The sequence below is a fragment of the Olea europaea genome, unplaced genomic scaffold (genome assembly GCF_002742605.1).
Source record: "Olea europaea var. sylvestris unplaced genomic scaffold, O_europaea_v1 scaffold1545, whole genome shotgun sequence".
Lineage (NCBI taxonomy): Eukaryota > Viridiplantae > Streptophyta > Magnoliopsida > Lamiales > Oleaceae > Olea > Olea europaea.
Genome location: NW_019233045.1, coordinates 84,661 through 100,970, shown reverse-complemented (window position 1 = coordinate 100,970; position 16,310 = coordinate 84,661). Strand labels below are relative to the sequence as shown.

Genomic DNA, 16,310 nt, shown 5'->3' with positions numbered 1-16,310 from the left:
GAATGGTGGAAGATGATCCGATCAACTTCCGTCAAGCCATGGAAAGTTCTAACTCTCAAAAGTGGCTTGATGCCATAAATGAAGAGATAAAGTCCATGAAGGACAATGACGTATGGGACCTCGTTCCATTGCCTGAATGTGTGAAATCCATTGGTTTGTAAATGGATATTTAAGACCAAGAGGGATTCGAAAGGTGATGTAGAGAGGTATAAGGCTCGTCTTGTCGCAAAAGACTTTACACAGAACGAAGTTATCAATTATAAAGAGACTTTCTCTTCGATTTCTTCGAAAGACTATTTCAAGACTACAATGGCATTGATAGTGCATTTCGATCTTGAGTTACATCAGATGGATGTTAAGATAGCATTTTTCAATGGTGACATTGATGAAACAATTTATATGGTACAATCAGAAAACTTTGTATTGGATGATGTAAAGCAAATGATTTGTAAATTAAAGAAATCCATTTATGGACTCAAACAAACGTCTTGTCAATGGTATTACAAGTTTCATCAAGTGATCATCTCATTTGGTTTCAAGATGAATTTGATCGATGATTGTACATACCACAAGTTCAGTGGGAGCAAATATATTTTTCTGGTTTTATATGTCGATGACTTATTGCTTGTCAGCAACGATATAGGCTTATTGCACGAAATGAAGAGATTTCTAGCGAAGAATTTTGAGATGAAAGATCTTGATAACGCCTCTTTTGTATTAGGAATTCAGATATACTGAGATCGTTCTCGGGGTATTTTTGGATTATCACAAAAGTGTTATATCGAAAATGTTCTTAAAAGATATGACATGCAAGATTGTAAACCTAGTGACACCCCTATAGTTAAAGGAGACAAGTTCAACTTAAATCGGTGCCCTAAAAATGTTTAGCTTAAATCAGTGCCCTAAAAATGACTTGAAAATTAAAGAAATGCAGAAGATTCCTTATTCCTCAACTATAGGGAGTCTCATATATGCTCAGGTTTGTACTTGTCCGGATATAGCGTACATCGTTGGGATGCTAGGGAGATATTTAAATAACCCGGGAATGGATCATTGGAAAGCAGCCAAACGGGTCATGCGGTATTTACAGAGAACAAAAGGCTACATGCTCACGTACAGGAGATCGGATTAGTTGGAGATCATCGGTTATTATGATTTCAATTTCGCGGGATGCCAAGATAGTAAGAGATCCACTTCAGGCTATATTTACCTGCTTGCTGGAGGTACTATTTCCTGGAAGAGTGCTAAGCAAACACTCATAGCTACTTCTACCATGGTAGCGGAGTTTATAACGTGTTATGAGACATCAAATTATGGAATATGGCTGCGTAAGTTTGTCATTAGGCTGTGCATTGTGGACAATATAGAAAGACCACTAAAGATATTTTGTGACAATAAATCAGCAGTGCCGTATTCCAATAATAACAGGAGCTCGACGAAGTCAAAACATATAGAGATCAAGTTCCTAGCAAGAGTTCAGAGTGGACAGGTGTCAATAGAGCATATTGGGACAAACTCCATGGTTGCGGATCCGCTTACTAAGGGATTGATACCCAAGGTCTTTCATGAGCACACTGCTCATATGGGTGTAATGTCTCTTGAGGATATCTAGTTTCAGTGGGAGTTTGCATTTTTGCTTTTCATATTGGACACATGTACTGTTATTTTGGATACGGTTTAAAGTTAAAGTTATTTTCAGTTATAAAGTTATTTGGTTAATTATCTCTGAACTTGTTTAAAACGATCTCACTAAGGTATTAAGGTGGACCAGTTGAAAATAGGCATGTTACAGATCACATTACATGTAATTTCCATGCTACACATTCATGCTTAATCCGTGTCATTCGATTATATTGATATACGTGACCATTGATTGGTTTAGCTACGTGAAAGTAGCGAAAGCCGCTTTGATCCTATGTTGATATGATTGATGGACGGGATTGTTTGGGGATACATTCGGTAATGATAGCAAAATTCTGAGTACTCATAAGGTTATTTTAATGCACAATTATAAGGTGACACATATAGCCCAAGTGGGAGATTGTAAGGATTTTTAATTAAAGATGGGTTTGTATGTGTAAATAATTGTGTGTTAAATTATAGGCTATCGAATTCGGTTGAGCCCAATTAAAGTAATCTAATAAGGTTTCAGTTTTGGGCTTTAATGTATTCAATTAAAGTATGAGTTTACATATGTGTAGAGACCAGGCCCAAGTCCTAATTCTATGATGGGCCGAATTAGGTCAAAGAGCATCCCCATATAAATAGGTTATGGTCCCCAGATCACACGAAACGAATTATTCATTCTCTACTGCATCCCATCATAGAGAGGAAAAGGAGACTGCGTGTAGATTTGAAAAATCATACCGCGAAATTCATATTGCATTAACCATGTCTGATTCAAATATGCTTCCGCTTTAATTTTATATTTCTCGATAATTTAACATGAAAGATCTAGTAATTTAAAGCACTAAATTCTCCAACAAATCATATCATCTGAAAGTTTAAACCTTCATTTGAATATAAATTTATAATTAATTTATTGATTGAAGTCAAATCTCAAATATTAATTTTTATATTTTAAGCATACATTCATAATTGCGACTCTTTATTATGCCCCCTATTTAGTGTAGTTAATAATCAAATTTTAATTAGTAAATTTTAATAAATGTTGATGAAATGTATAATTGAAAAGTTGATAAATTTTGTGGTTCTAATGAAATGTATGATTAAAATTAATTATTGATTTTAACTTAAATTTTTATCAAATTTTTTAACTATACCAAATACGGGTTATATACACATTTTGTAGAGCTCACCACTATTCTTCTTTATAAATTATTTTTAAATTTGTCGGATGGACTTATTAGAGAGGATTGATCTGTATTTGTATAGACATGTCTTCGTCACTTCCAAATTCACACAAATAATACTAAAAGTTGAAGGAAAATGATTAAAAGATTTGCAACCTTTTTATCTTTTAGGTTTGGTTTGTAACCTTCCAATGGAAGTTGCTCAAATGTCCAAACTAAGCCATTGTTTGAGCCCCATTTTTATCATAAAAATACATTTTTGAATAGTATATTGATGTAAAATGTGCAGTTAAAAAATAAGAAAAAATTTTGAATTTTACATGTCTATCTCAAGCTGAACTTATCCAAATATCTATAATCGACTCAACCTTAGATCCGATCCAACCCACATGGACCTCACATGGCACTTGTCTGTTGATTAGCATCCTCTTTTAGAATGCAAAGAATGTGTATGAACCGTGAACACGTTCTTCTTATTATATTACAAGGCATAGAGAAAAAAACTCGAAACAAATTTCTGAAGCTGCAAAGAAGACTTGCTTCTTATTTTGAAAATATACATATTTCAGTACAGTTGAAAACAATGGCTAAATACACAGTGCCAACCAAATTTTTGGTGGGCTTAAAATCAGGCCCCGAATGAAATACTGTATAGCCCAAAACATTGGCGGGCTGCTTTGTGTAAAAGAGTAAGCACGCCGCAGCCTGTCAACTGAGAAAGCCCAAAACATAAAACTCAACGGCCCATTATCTACTTAGAATTGGGCAGGGCTTGAAAATGTTTGGCCGAAACCCCAATTTGATGGGACAATGTTTAGGAAAGTTCTTGTTTGACCATCAGTGGTTGTGACCTTGAAGGATATAGATTGGCCATTGAGGTAAGAATTGGATTGCCAATTAGCCCCCCAATTCCTAGACATAGCCATCCAGTTGGTTTTCGAGCCCTTGATTTGCACTGATTGAATAGATCCAGCATTTGCCACATTACTAATCATTACAAGCTCAAAGTAGTTTCTTCCATTGATGGTGAATCTAACTCCGCCATGTTTCTTGCACGGAACCCTGCATCACAGATAGAATATCAGTCGTCAAGTTGAGATTCAAAAAGAGAATAAAGCTCCATGTATAGGGACTTTATTAACAGGGTCAATATACGGGGACACGTCCTATCTCTGTAGCAGCTTTCTGAAAAAGATTGGATAGAGATATTTAATATATATTAAGAGAGAAAAGTTATGACCTTTGGTAGATGACGGGCACGATTCCACCTCTATAAATGCCTATCTTTTCCCAAGAGGGTTGAGCCATGTCGAAATGTTGGCGTGGTGGGTTGCACCAACCTCCATTGTCACTGGGAAGAGCATAATTTGGAGGACAAAAGTTTGTAGCAGTAACGGTAACAGAAGTTCCCTTGATGCACCATTTAGGATCAGCATTATAATCACACATAATCTTGTAACATTGCCCACATGCTGCTCCATCATTGAACAATGCAGTGCTCAATGCTGCAGTTCTAGTCCCATAACCAGTTGAATACAAATTCCCATATCCACAAGCACCACCTGTTACAAAACAAAACAATTATAAAAAACACGTTTTTAACGATCTTCTAGTAGATCTAACAAGAGAAAAATAAAAATCTTCCAAGTTTCATACCCATTGTCCCGGAAGCATCACTGCCTCCATAGAAGGTTGCATGAGCTTGAGTCCAACCAGAAGTTGTAATGGCACTAGCCTTCATGAGAAAACATGAGATTCCAATTATAAGTACAATTGGTAAAATGACATTTTTAGTCATTTTTCTCAATGAGGAGAACAATGAGAAGATAGATTAGTGGGGTTATTTCAGTTAATGGCTCTGCAAAACTCAAAATTAGTTGTATCTTATATAGATACAAGAATTTCTGCATATGCAACAGCCTCGCATGTGAAACTGCAACTAGGGTAAGAAAAACATCATTTTTTTAATGAATTTTATCTTTAAAAAGCCTGAAGAATTCTGAGTCTCATTCAATTATTCCCATGTTCTTCTGTCCATTTCTTGAAATTCCACATGGATTTTCCGACAGAAGAGCCGTGAATGGATCAAAATCCAGACCCCAACTTATTCATTTTTCATATTCTTTATAAGGGATTTCTTGTTATTTTATAAAGGAAAACAAAATATTAATCAAAACTTGGAAATATAGAATATTGGCAAAAATCAATTTGATGTGACTTTACATGTGCTTTTATTTGACCTTATATGAGACAACCCCATTATTCTTATTTGTAATGCACATGCCCTTGACTATTTTGTAAGGTGTGGTTATTATCTATATGGAAAATTAGTTGAAGAACACTGAATTTGAAACTTCGTTTCACGTTGGTAACTTAGCTTCCATTTGTTTTAATTTAGTCACCTAATTTACATTGTTTGTTGCAGTTTGATCATTTCATCGGTAACAGACAAAGATTAGGTCCTGTTTGGCCATCATTTTCTAAAACTCATGAAATTCACAACTTTTATCGACTATTTAGCTACACATTTCAATCTACTAAAAAATTGATTTTTAAGTAAACCAAATATGGGCTTAATGGCAAGTTTCACGAGGTCAATGTATCACATGGTACTCATATAACGTTAAATCAATAATTTTTTGCCAACAAAACATGAACGAATGAATTAAAACCCATAAATTTGCCAATATACACGAAACTTTACCAATTTGTATGCATGAAATGTTACGAAAATACACGAAATGATAGTTACATTGTCCAATTGAAATAGATCAAAATTGAGTGATTACCATGAAATAAACCTGTAAATTTGGTGTCATTCAGTTAGATGCCTTTGTTGACCCCACTCCACCACCACGCAGTTTGTATAATAATTCATAACCATGTGATATTGCACCGTCAAGCAAAGCCCATGAGAGTTGATTATCATAATCCCCGGATATTAAGGAGGAAATTATAAGATTCGGTTAATTAATAATTATTAATAAGATTCGGTTAATTAATAATTATTATTGAATACAAGAATAACCAAAGTGGTGACTAATAACTGCTAGTCTGCTACCTAATCTAGCTTACGGAAAATGGATGCCAATCATAGGAATAACAAGAATCAGTTTGTTGAAATGCATTAAAAGTATTCATCAGATTATCTTTACAAGTTTCTCTATTCCAATACTTCAACGCACATTTAGCCCTTGTTTAGTAGGATTTAAATCATAATTTTTGTAAGTTTTGATAAAAATTGATGAAATTTATAATTAAAAAGTTGTGAATATCATGAAATATGTAATTACAACTAATTGTTGATTTGACTTAAAATAAAATATTAGGAAAATTCTATTTAATTATTGCACATAATGGTGTTCATAATGTGATGTGGCAATCATCCGATTGTTGATGTGCAAGTGTGAGATTTGAATTAAAGGTTGGATCCAATGCCACGTGTAATTATGGATACTATTAAATAAACAATTATGTACATTTAGCACTTCCCAAAATATTAATCTTAATCCCACCCAACAGGGGTTTATGTTGGTTTCATGGGAATGTAATTCACCCTCATCAATTAGTATACAAGCCTGCTTGACAAGCCTTTTAAAAATTCAAAAGTGACTTTTGAATTTGTTTTGATAGTTTTCCAAAAGTATTTCATCTTGTTAGAAGAGCTTTCAGATAACAAAGGGAGTTTTAAAGATTCAAAAGTTATTTTGTTCTTGTTTGACTAATTTTATGAAAATATTTCTTCTAGTTAAAAGAACTTTAAAAAAAAAAAAAGTTGTTTAATGTGACTTCCTCTAACAACATTTCTGAAATAGAAAACTTTTAAAAATTAATTTCTAAACAAAAAAATTTAGGTAATTTTATCCAAAAGCTCTTCTATAGAAAGCAAAATCAAAGGTAAAAGTCATGTCTAACAAGCACCTAATATAGCTTCTTCGAGAAACTCTTTTACAAGAAATATAAATAAAAACAGAAACCTTACCAAGCGTGCTCTACATTGAGCTATCGTGATGAAATAAAAAACTTTTTGAATAAATGACCATTTGTTTGTGTTGACACACAAAAAGTTCGGCCCAAATCGAATAACCCAAGGAATGAAGTCCAATTGGAGGATCCCCAAATCAGATAGCCCAAAGAACGGTCCAATCAGGATATTCAGGATAAAGGCCCAAATAGGGAAGCCCATGAACGCGGTAATACCATCGTCCAAGCTTGCAAGTCGCCCAAGATTTGAGCGAATGGATTGCCATGCAGTCGCCCAGAGCTGTGACCCTGTTCTCGCCCAAACTTTCGAGTCGCCCAGGATCTTAGCAAATATAAGATGTTATAGTTACCCAAAAGTGCGGTTAATGAAGCAGTTATTGAGTAACCCTATCACGTTCCACGATTCAAGGAATTCAATTGAAGATTGTTGAACGACAAAAAGTAATGGTAACAGTTAGAGAAGGCAGTTCCATGACAAGTTGGCCACTATGAAGAAAGTGGACAGTTATAGAGCGATCAAGCAGTTTTTAAGTGGTTGATCACGAAGAGATCATTCAGAGAGTATAAAAGAAAGAAAAGACATAAAGCAAAGGACCCCGAATCAAACACTCTCAAACAGAGAATATGTAACTTTCAATTTCTTAGTTTAGATTTAAACACTTCTTTTCAGTAACTCGTGTGCTTGCGCCCCTTGGAGGCATTCGATTTTATTTTTCCAATTGTAAAGTCATCGCCAATAAAAACACCCCTTTTTGGGACTTTATCTCAAGAGGTTTGTCCCTTACACAATTGTCTGATCCCTTTTAATTGTTAGCGACTAACCCGCGCGAAACAATTTGGCACGCCCAGTGGAACAGTGGTGTTTGGTGTTGAAGATACAAAAAGTGAAACAATATGCCTCAGAGATCCGATAAGGAAACAGCAAGTCAGGGAGGAGTCCAGTCTGTGATCGAGCGATATGAGGAGCAGCATAGCTCTCCACGAACAGATGGACAGAATCAGAGCAGTAACAGTCGTTACGAATCAATGACAGAGTTGAGTCCTCAAACTATGCGTGCACTACTTGGAGAACTCACACAAGATGTCGTTGAACAGGTAAATCTTCGAAATATTCATAATATGGAAAGATTTACCCAGAATGGAAATGCACATTATGACAACATGGCCAAACAACTGAATACTTTGAACGAAATAATGAATAAGTTAGTAGGCCAAATTTGTCAACCAGTTATGCCTCTTGCAAACCACTTTCAAACTAGGACAATTGTGAGACATAATCCCCCAATCCTAAATCCAAATCAAGGGGTAGAACCACCTTTCGGTCCCTCTACTTCAAACCAGGGGGATGGTGTAATGCCAAATTAGAATAATGGTAGTAGTACGCCTAACTTGGGGAGTAATTCAAATGTAAGAGATAATATCCTAAATAATGGGCAGAATACCCCACGTGTTAATGAGGGAATAAATGTTCAGGCTAATAGTAACAACGGCTCAAATCATGGTAACTTTGTTACCAATCAAGGACCAAACATCAGGCCTCAAACAAATCAACCGGTTAACCAACCTATAGAAATTCCATATGACCCCAACGTCATGTTGAGGAATCAAATTATGGAAATCATACAGGATCAGATGACTTTTGGGGTACGTCCTGTCATTAGGCCGACTTACACAAAGTCATATCCTGATTGGGTAGACCAAGCATATCCATGGTCTAGAGGATATAACGTGCCAGAATTCTCACTGTTTACCGGTTTAGGGGAGGTGTCTACTCTAGAACACATAGGGCGATTCACACTGCAAAGTGGTGATGTAACTGATTATCATAAAATGAGGCTTTTCCCTAGTTCGTTAACAGGAGTAGCTTTCTTCTGGTTCATCAATTTGCCAGCGAACTCTGCTCAAACATGGCAACAATTGGAACAATTATTCCACGCTCAGTTTTATAAGACTGAGTCTGAAGTTACTTTGGCTGATTTGGCGAATCTACGTCAAATGCCAAACGAATGGGAAGAAGGTTTTCTCCAAAGGTTCAAGACAGCAAGAAGTAAATGTTTTGTACCTTCGCCCGAAAAGGAGTTTGTCAAAATTGTTCAAGGTTGTTTGAGCTTTGATTTGAAAAAGAAATTCCAAGACAAGGAATTTCCTGACCTTTTCCAATTGAGTGCGAACGTGATTAGGTATGAACGATTGATAAGAGAAGAAGAGCAGATAAAAAATTCTAGCAAGGGGACTTATTATAGAGACCCAAAATTTGATGTTCATACCATCAATAACGAGTCGTACGATCAGACCGAAATGTGTTTGGCCGAATTAGTCAAATGAGACACGTATACTTGTCCTATAATGGCTAAGCCTAGACCATCGGGCAAGGATGAGCTTATGACAGATGAAAACATAAAAGCTAGAACGTTCTCGTTCTATGTAACCAAAGCTGACCTTATATTTGATAAATTATATAAGGATAAGCAGATAAAGCTGATCGATAAGCATAAATTGTCAAGCCCCGGACAAATTAAGGGTAAAAAATATTGTAAGTGGCACAATGCATGGTCACATTTGATTAACAATTGCTTGGTTTTTCGCCATGTGTTACAGGATGTCATTGAATCAGGACGAATTACGTTCGATAATAAGAAGAAGATGGCAGTGGATGAAAATCCTTTTCCACAGCCACTTGGAGTGAATATGGTGACGTCTGGTTTGAAAAAAAAATTGTCAAAATTCAAGTTGGTTATAGATGATGGAGAAGAAGACCCTGGACCACATCCCAGTGTCTTTGAGCGTATTAAAAGGAAGGAGCCAAAAAAGGATGAAGACGTCTTGTGTGCAAGATGTAAAAGAGAAGTGAGTGGGAATATGGAGAAATCAGGGATATGGTAGCATCCCCATCGCCCTACTTTCTTCCCAAACGCTCAGCCTGGTAGAGGGCAGTTCAGGCTAGTAAATAATGGAAGAACATTCAGGCCGCAACCTCGCCAACCAAATGTATGGCATTCGTTCCAGTATAATGCAGGAAAGGCGATACCCTTCAACGAGATGACTAGAGCCCAACAAAGGCGTTTCCAACAAAATTATGGAGGAATGATGAGGTAACAACAGGGAGTGCCACGTCCTAAGGCGCCTAAACTACTCGAGGTAGCCAATCAAAATATTCTCAAAGACAGTAAAGAGACTGGTATAGATGAATCAATGAAAGAGTTGCCAGAAATTTCTTCTGGGAGATCGAAGTTTGAGCGAGACAGAAGGGATAGAGAAGATCTAGATCAGCCCCTTACTATTCAGTTCGGTACGTTACCTCCTGTCATGGCTAATAACTATTTATTAGCCAATGAGTTCAAGAATAAAGAGAAAGAAGAAAAAGAAAGAGAGGATAACGAAGGAGAAGCATGCGTGCTGGAATATGAAGAAGGCTAGACTTCTAGAGAGGCCTACAATGGTGAGGAAGATGATGGTATGACAGACATTGAAGAGGAAATCGATTTAGAAGCAGAAAGAAGAAGAGTATCGTACAATACTCTGTTGAAGCAACTACATCGAGAGGGAGTTCTTGAAATAGACTTATTGGGAGAACCATCTTGGTGTCCTTTCGATTTTTACGTGTTGTACGGGACGCCCAAAAGGAAGAAGAGAGTGCCTTGCTCTGAAAAGTATGGATCACCTCCAAGAATAATGCCTCCTCCCACATGTTGGGTAACTGAAGATGAAGCATTAGAAAATAGAAAAAAAGAAATTCGGGAGACAGAGGCTCAGTGCGATATGCTGCACGTTGACTTATCACAAAAGGATAACTCGACAGAGGACAAGCAGGAAGTAGAAATAGAGGCTGCCGAAAAGGTTATTTTTAAGCGGTCAGCCATGAAATTAGCTAAACACTTGAGGCCATTGTACGTTAAAACTCTAGTTAACGGCATACCTGTGGCAAAAGTGCTTGTCGATAATGGAGCAGCTATAAACACCATTCCATCTAGGATGATGAGAAAATTTGCAAAGATAGAAGGGGATATGATTCCAACAGAAGTCATCCTTACAAGTTTCAATGGAGGAGCAACTGCAGCTAAGGGAGTTATGCCATTGGACATAACTATAGGGACAACTACTAGGACCACAGTCTTCTTTGTAATAGATGGTTCTACTAGTTACAATGTGTTACTAGGAAGAGATTGGATACACGGAAGTCACTGTATACCCTCATCGCTCCATCAATGCCTGGTTTTTTGGAATAACAAGGGTAAAGCAGAGGTGGTGCAGGCCGATCATAGGCCTTTTGTCGTAGAAGCAAATTCAGTGGAAAGGTTCATGTATGAAGGAAACTATGGACCTGTCAGGGTAGTCCAAGATGGGGAAGAAACTCATATTGTCGCATAGAGTGAAAAGCCATTTTCAGTGGACGCACTCACTAAAATGTTCAGTCAGATGAGGCCAAATATAGTAGCCCTAGAAGAGACAGTAATTGGTAAAAGAATAATCAAGGAGTCTTGAATGAGTTCTAAGCAACAAAAGCAAATGGCCGATATTCAGGCCTTCAAAGCCAAATTAATGGCTTTCAATAAAGAATGCAAGGACAAGACGAAAGAAGAGGCAGCCCTGAAAGCATTGAAAGACAAATTAGCAGTATTCGAATTGGAACATAGTATTGGCCGAGAAGTCAACAAGGTGGATTGTTTAGAAGAAGAAGTGCCTACAAGGGAACTGGACGATGAAGTAATGCGAATCATCAAGCCTGGATATGCTCAAGTACAAGACTCTCTGATTAAAGTGAATATTGGCAATGAAGGAGAAGATCGTCCAACATTCATCAGCTAGATGCTCGATCAAGAGGTTAGTGATAAATTAATCGCTTTGTTAAAGGAGTATAAAGATTGTTTTGCTTGGAAATATGAACAAATGCCTGATTTAGATAGAGACTTGGTGGAATATAGATTACCAACTAAACCTAATTTTAAACCTCATAGGCAACCTCCCAGACGTTTTGCTCCTAATGTACTCCCTGAGATTAAGAAAGAGATAGAGCGATTATTAAAAGCAGACTTTATTAGAACAGCCAGGTATGTCGAATGGTTGTCCAATATCGAGCCAGTACTAAAAAAGAATGGTAAACTAAGGGTGTGCATAGATTTTAGGAATTTAAACATAGCCACACCCAAAGATGAATATCCAATGCCCACGGTAGATTCTTTAGTAGACTCAACTGTCGGACACGTCATGTATTCCTTCATGGATGGGTATTCAGGATACAATCAAATTTATATAGCTGAAGAAGACATACACAAAACTTCTTTTAGATGCCCTGGGTCTCTAAGATGTTTTGAATGGGTAGTCATGCCTTTCGGCCTAAAAATGCAGGAGCAACTTATCAAAGGGTAATGAATTTAATTTTTCATGATATGATAGGCAAGTTTGTTGAAGTGTATGTAGATGATATAGTGGTCAAATCCATTAAAGAAGAGGACCATTTTGAACAGTTAAGATATTCATTTGAGCGAACGAAGCAATATAAGCTAAAGTAGAAACCCTTGAAATGTGCATTTGGTGTTAATGCAGGGAACTTTCTTGGTTTTTTGGTACACAAAAGAGGGTTTGAATTTGATAAAAATAAAGCGAAGGCCATTTTAGAGGCCAAACCACCTAGCAACAAAAAAGAATTGCAAAGGTTTTTAGGCCAAGTAAACTTTTTAAGACGCTTTATTTCTAACTGTGCAGGACAAACTAAAGTCTTTTCGCCACTTTTAAAGTTGAAAAATCAGGACTAATTCGTCTGGAAAGAAGAACATCAAAAGGCTTTTGAAAGCCTGAAGACATATTTATCAAGTCCACCAGTGTTGGTGTCACCAATCCAAGGACGGCCAATGAAAGTGTATGTATCGGCTGAAAAAGAATCAATAGCTGGAATGGTCACGTAAGAAGACCAATTTGGTGAAGAGAGGGCGATTTACTACTTGAGTAGATGGTTAACAAAATGTGAATGTAATTACTCTGCTATCGAAAAATTATGTCTTGCATTGTATTTAACATGTACAAAATTAAGGGCTTATTTACGGCCTGTAACCGTTTATTTGATTTCTAGAGTAAATTTGGTTAAGTATATGTTCTCTCGCCCTATTTTACACCAAAGGGTAGGCCTTTGGACGTTAGCTTTATCAGAATTCAAAATACAATACATACCCCAAAAGGCAGTCAAAAATTGGGCTTTGACTAATTTTTTAGCCGATCATCCATGCCTTAACATGCCTGAAGAAATTGAATTAGAAATCAATTCGTTCGAACTAAAACCTTGGGTGTTGTATTTCGATGGGTCAAAAACCTCTAAAGGTGCAGGAATAGGAGTAGCATTGATAAATCCTTTAGAGATTTGCTACAAGTTCGCATTCACTTTGGATAGGATGTGCACCAATAATCAGGCCGAATATGAAGCCTTAATCGCGGGCCTAGAACTAATGATAGATATTGGGGTAAAGAATGTAATCATTAGAGGCGATTCTCAATTGGTAATTCACCAATTGATTGGTGATTATAAATGCCAAAGTGATTCCATCATGAGTCAATATGAAATCGCCCAAGAGTTGTTAGAAGAATTCAACCAAGTAGAACTTCAATGCGTTAATAGGATATATAATGATGTGGCAAATGAGTTGGCCCAGATGGCCTCAGGGTATTCAAAGATTTTAAATTAGAAGTCTACTTGTGGGTATGGAACCATATTGCCCGTGATCCAAAGAAGGGCGAGAAGGATTGAACTTCATTGTATACAAGATGGAGATGCAATGGATTGGAGGACAGAGATTAAAAGGTTTCTTAAAAAACCTAATAAAGGAAATAGTAGAAAAATAAAGTTGCGTTTGCTAAACTATACACGAATAGATGAAGAGTTGTTTAAGAAACGCTCTGATGGTATATTGCTAAAATGTGAAAGTTTGCAAGAAGCCAGGACGATCATAGCTGAAGTGCACGAAGGGATAGGTGGAGCTCATCAAGCTGGCCAAAGGATGAGATGGTTAATTATTAGAAGTAGATATTTTTGGCCAAAGATGGGAGAATTATGCGTTCAGTATGCAAAGAGTTGTTTAGCATGCCAAAGCATGGTCCAATACAAAGGGCGCCAGCATGAGAAATAACACCTATTATTAAACCTTGGCCGTTCAAGGGTTGGGCGATAGACCTGATAGGGAAGATTTATCCCCCATCATCCAAGCAACATACTTTTGTTATAGTTGCAATTGATTATTTCACTAAGTGGGTAAAGGCGGTACCTTTAAAGGAGATCACCTAAAAGAATGTCATAGAATTTATCCGTGATTACATCATTTATAGATTTGGAATTCCACAAATTTTGATAGTAGATCACGAAACATCTTTGAATGGGGATCAAGTGAATAAATTCTTGAGCGAGTTTGGGGTTAAATTAGTAAATTCCACACCATATTACGCTCAATCCAATGGACAAGCAGAATCTTCTAATAAGATTCTAAAAAATATCAAAAGGAAAATGATAGATGAAAATGCTAGAAATTGGCACGAATGTCTGAACAAGGCCTTATGGGCTTATAGGACGTCGCCTCGGTCAAGTACCAAAATTACTCTTTTCCAACTTACTTATGAACAAGAGGCCGTTTTGCCTATGGAAATCAACGTGCAATCGATCAGAGTGTGTTTGCAACATAAGTTAAGTGGTGGTGAGTATACCGAATCACTAGTTCAAAACTTATTGGAGTTGGACGAATTAAAGTTGGACGTCCTAGATAGATTGCAAGTCCAAAAACGAAGAATGACTAAATTTTATAAAAAAAAAAATTATAGCCAAGTCGTTCAACCCGGGCAACTTGGTTTGAAAAACAGTACTCCCTTTAGATAGCAAAGATCCAAAGTATGGCAAGTGGTCGCCCAATTGGGAAGGACCATATAAAGTAAATAATGTTTTGCCTAATGGAGCCTATCATTTGGAAGATTTAGACGGCACCAAGCACATAAAGTTTATTAATGGCAAATATTTAAAAAAATATGTTACTTCCTTATGGGAAAGTGAACAAATAAAAGTGTAATCAAATCGCATTGAACGATCGTAGAGTAAAATGGGTCAGAGCGAAATACGTTCAAATAAATTCCTTTATTATCAAACATTCATTATAAAGTTTCAAAATACAAAATGCTAAATGCTTTATAAACTATAATTAAGAGCAAACTAATCTCCCGGTCGATCGCCGAGTAAGAGGGTGTACTGGCCTTGATCACCATCTTGATCGCACTACTGCAAAGGCAAGCAGAAAGGCCGAGAAGCACTCTCAGCAAGCAGAAAGAAAGATGAAGTGCCCTCACATCGCCTTCCTAAATGCATCGCTGCAATGACGGGTAAGGAGGCTGAGAAGCACTCTCAGCAAGTAAGGTGGCCTGCAGGCGTCCTAAAAAATTGTCTTCCATCATCGAACTCCTTGTAAGGAACATGGAGACGATGGGAAGAACTTCGCTGGCCAAAAAATATTTCCTATATCTCCCATACCAAAGGTGACATCAAGAAAGATGGCAAAATGGGCGGATCAAATGATCCATTTCCATGGAAGACGAAAGTTTTGGATCGATTGTCAAAATGTCAAACAATGGCAGTAAATTGGTTTTGAAGAAGAAAATAGAAGTGAAAATGGAAAGTGTGAAGTATACGTGCAAATATAGGGGGTGAAGGTGAAAATACAGAATATGAACAGCCACATTCGTGCCTAGTAAATGAAATCAAGTGGCCCAAAGTTTTGGGAAAAAGGCAGAAATATCAAGAGAAAATGTGCAAAAATTTTTAGCATAAAGTAGTTAAATGCTTGAACGATTGACGATTAAAAGACAAATGTCAATAAATACACAAGAAGCTAAAATAGTTATTTATTAACGATGATGGATGCTGTTATGATCAAAATTAGCAATGGATATCAGTACAAGGTTACAAAGGGAAAAGTCAATACGAAATTACAAAAAGAAAAAGTTAAGGAATTATATGTCTTAATTATAATTCGCCCCATACCAAACGAATTCTTTCTCTAAGTCTCCCCCAGTCCTCGCTCTGCCGAGAAGAAGTGATATTCAATTCAGCCACAACATCATCATCAACTTCCAGCTTCTTGTACTGCTCGACCAAAGATTTGGTTCGCTCAATTCCTTGGGAGGCATTGTGTTTTTTGGCGGCTATTCTCGCCTTGCAGTCGTCCATCTTTGCTTGAAACTCCTTCATTCGTGCAGCCAAACTGGTCATCAAAGAGTCTTCAATCATGACTTCAGAAGAGATTTCTTTCAATTCGTCCTCAACTTTGTTGATCTCCAGAAGCAAAGATTCTCTTTCAGATACAGCGCGAAGATATTGAGTACTTTTGGCCTTCAGTTCAACATTTTTGGCCAGCAAGGAGAGGACCTCGGAATGGATTGAGCGATGGAAGTGTCAGTGCTTGCTCCAATTTCGCATTCAAATGCTCAAGCTTATCCTTATGCTTGGCAGCACTAGCCTTACCGATGTCCATATCCATGAAGCACACATAC

The 16,310-nt window shown here is 37.0% G+C and overlaps 1 protein-coding gene across 1 annotated transcript; it reads right to left on the bottom strand.

Annotated features, from left to right (window-relative positions):
• Nucleotides 1-3,261: 3,261 nt before the first annotated feature.
• LOC111376668 (expansin-A11-like) lies at nucleotides 3,262-4,893 on the bottom strand. The gene is made up of 3 exons (XM_022999640.1): nucleotides 4,470-4,893; nucleotides 4,054-4,375; nucleotides 3,262-3,875 (listed from the first exon to the last, which is right to left on the bottom strand). The coding sequence occupies exons 1-3, from the start codon at nucleotides 4,609-4,611 to the stop codon at nucleotides 3,569-3,571; spliced, it is 771 nt and encodes a 256-aa protein (XP_022855408.1). The 5' UTR covers nucleotides 4,612-4,893; the 3' UTR covers nucleotides 3,262-3,568.
• Between the last annotated feature and the right edge of the window lie 11,417 nt (nucleotides 4,894-16,310).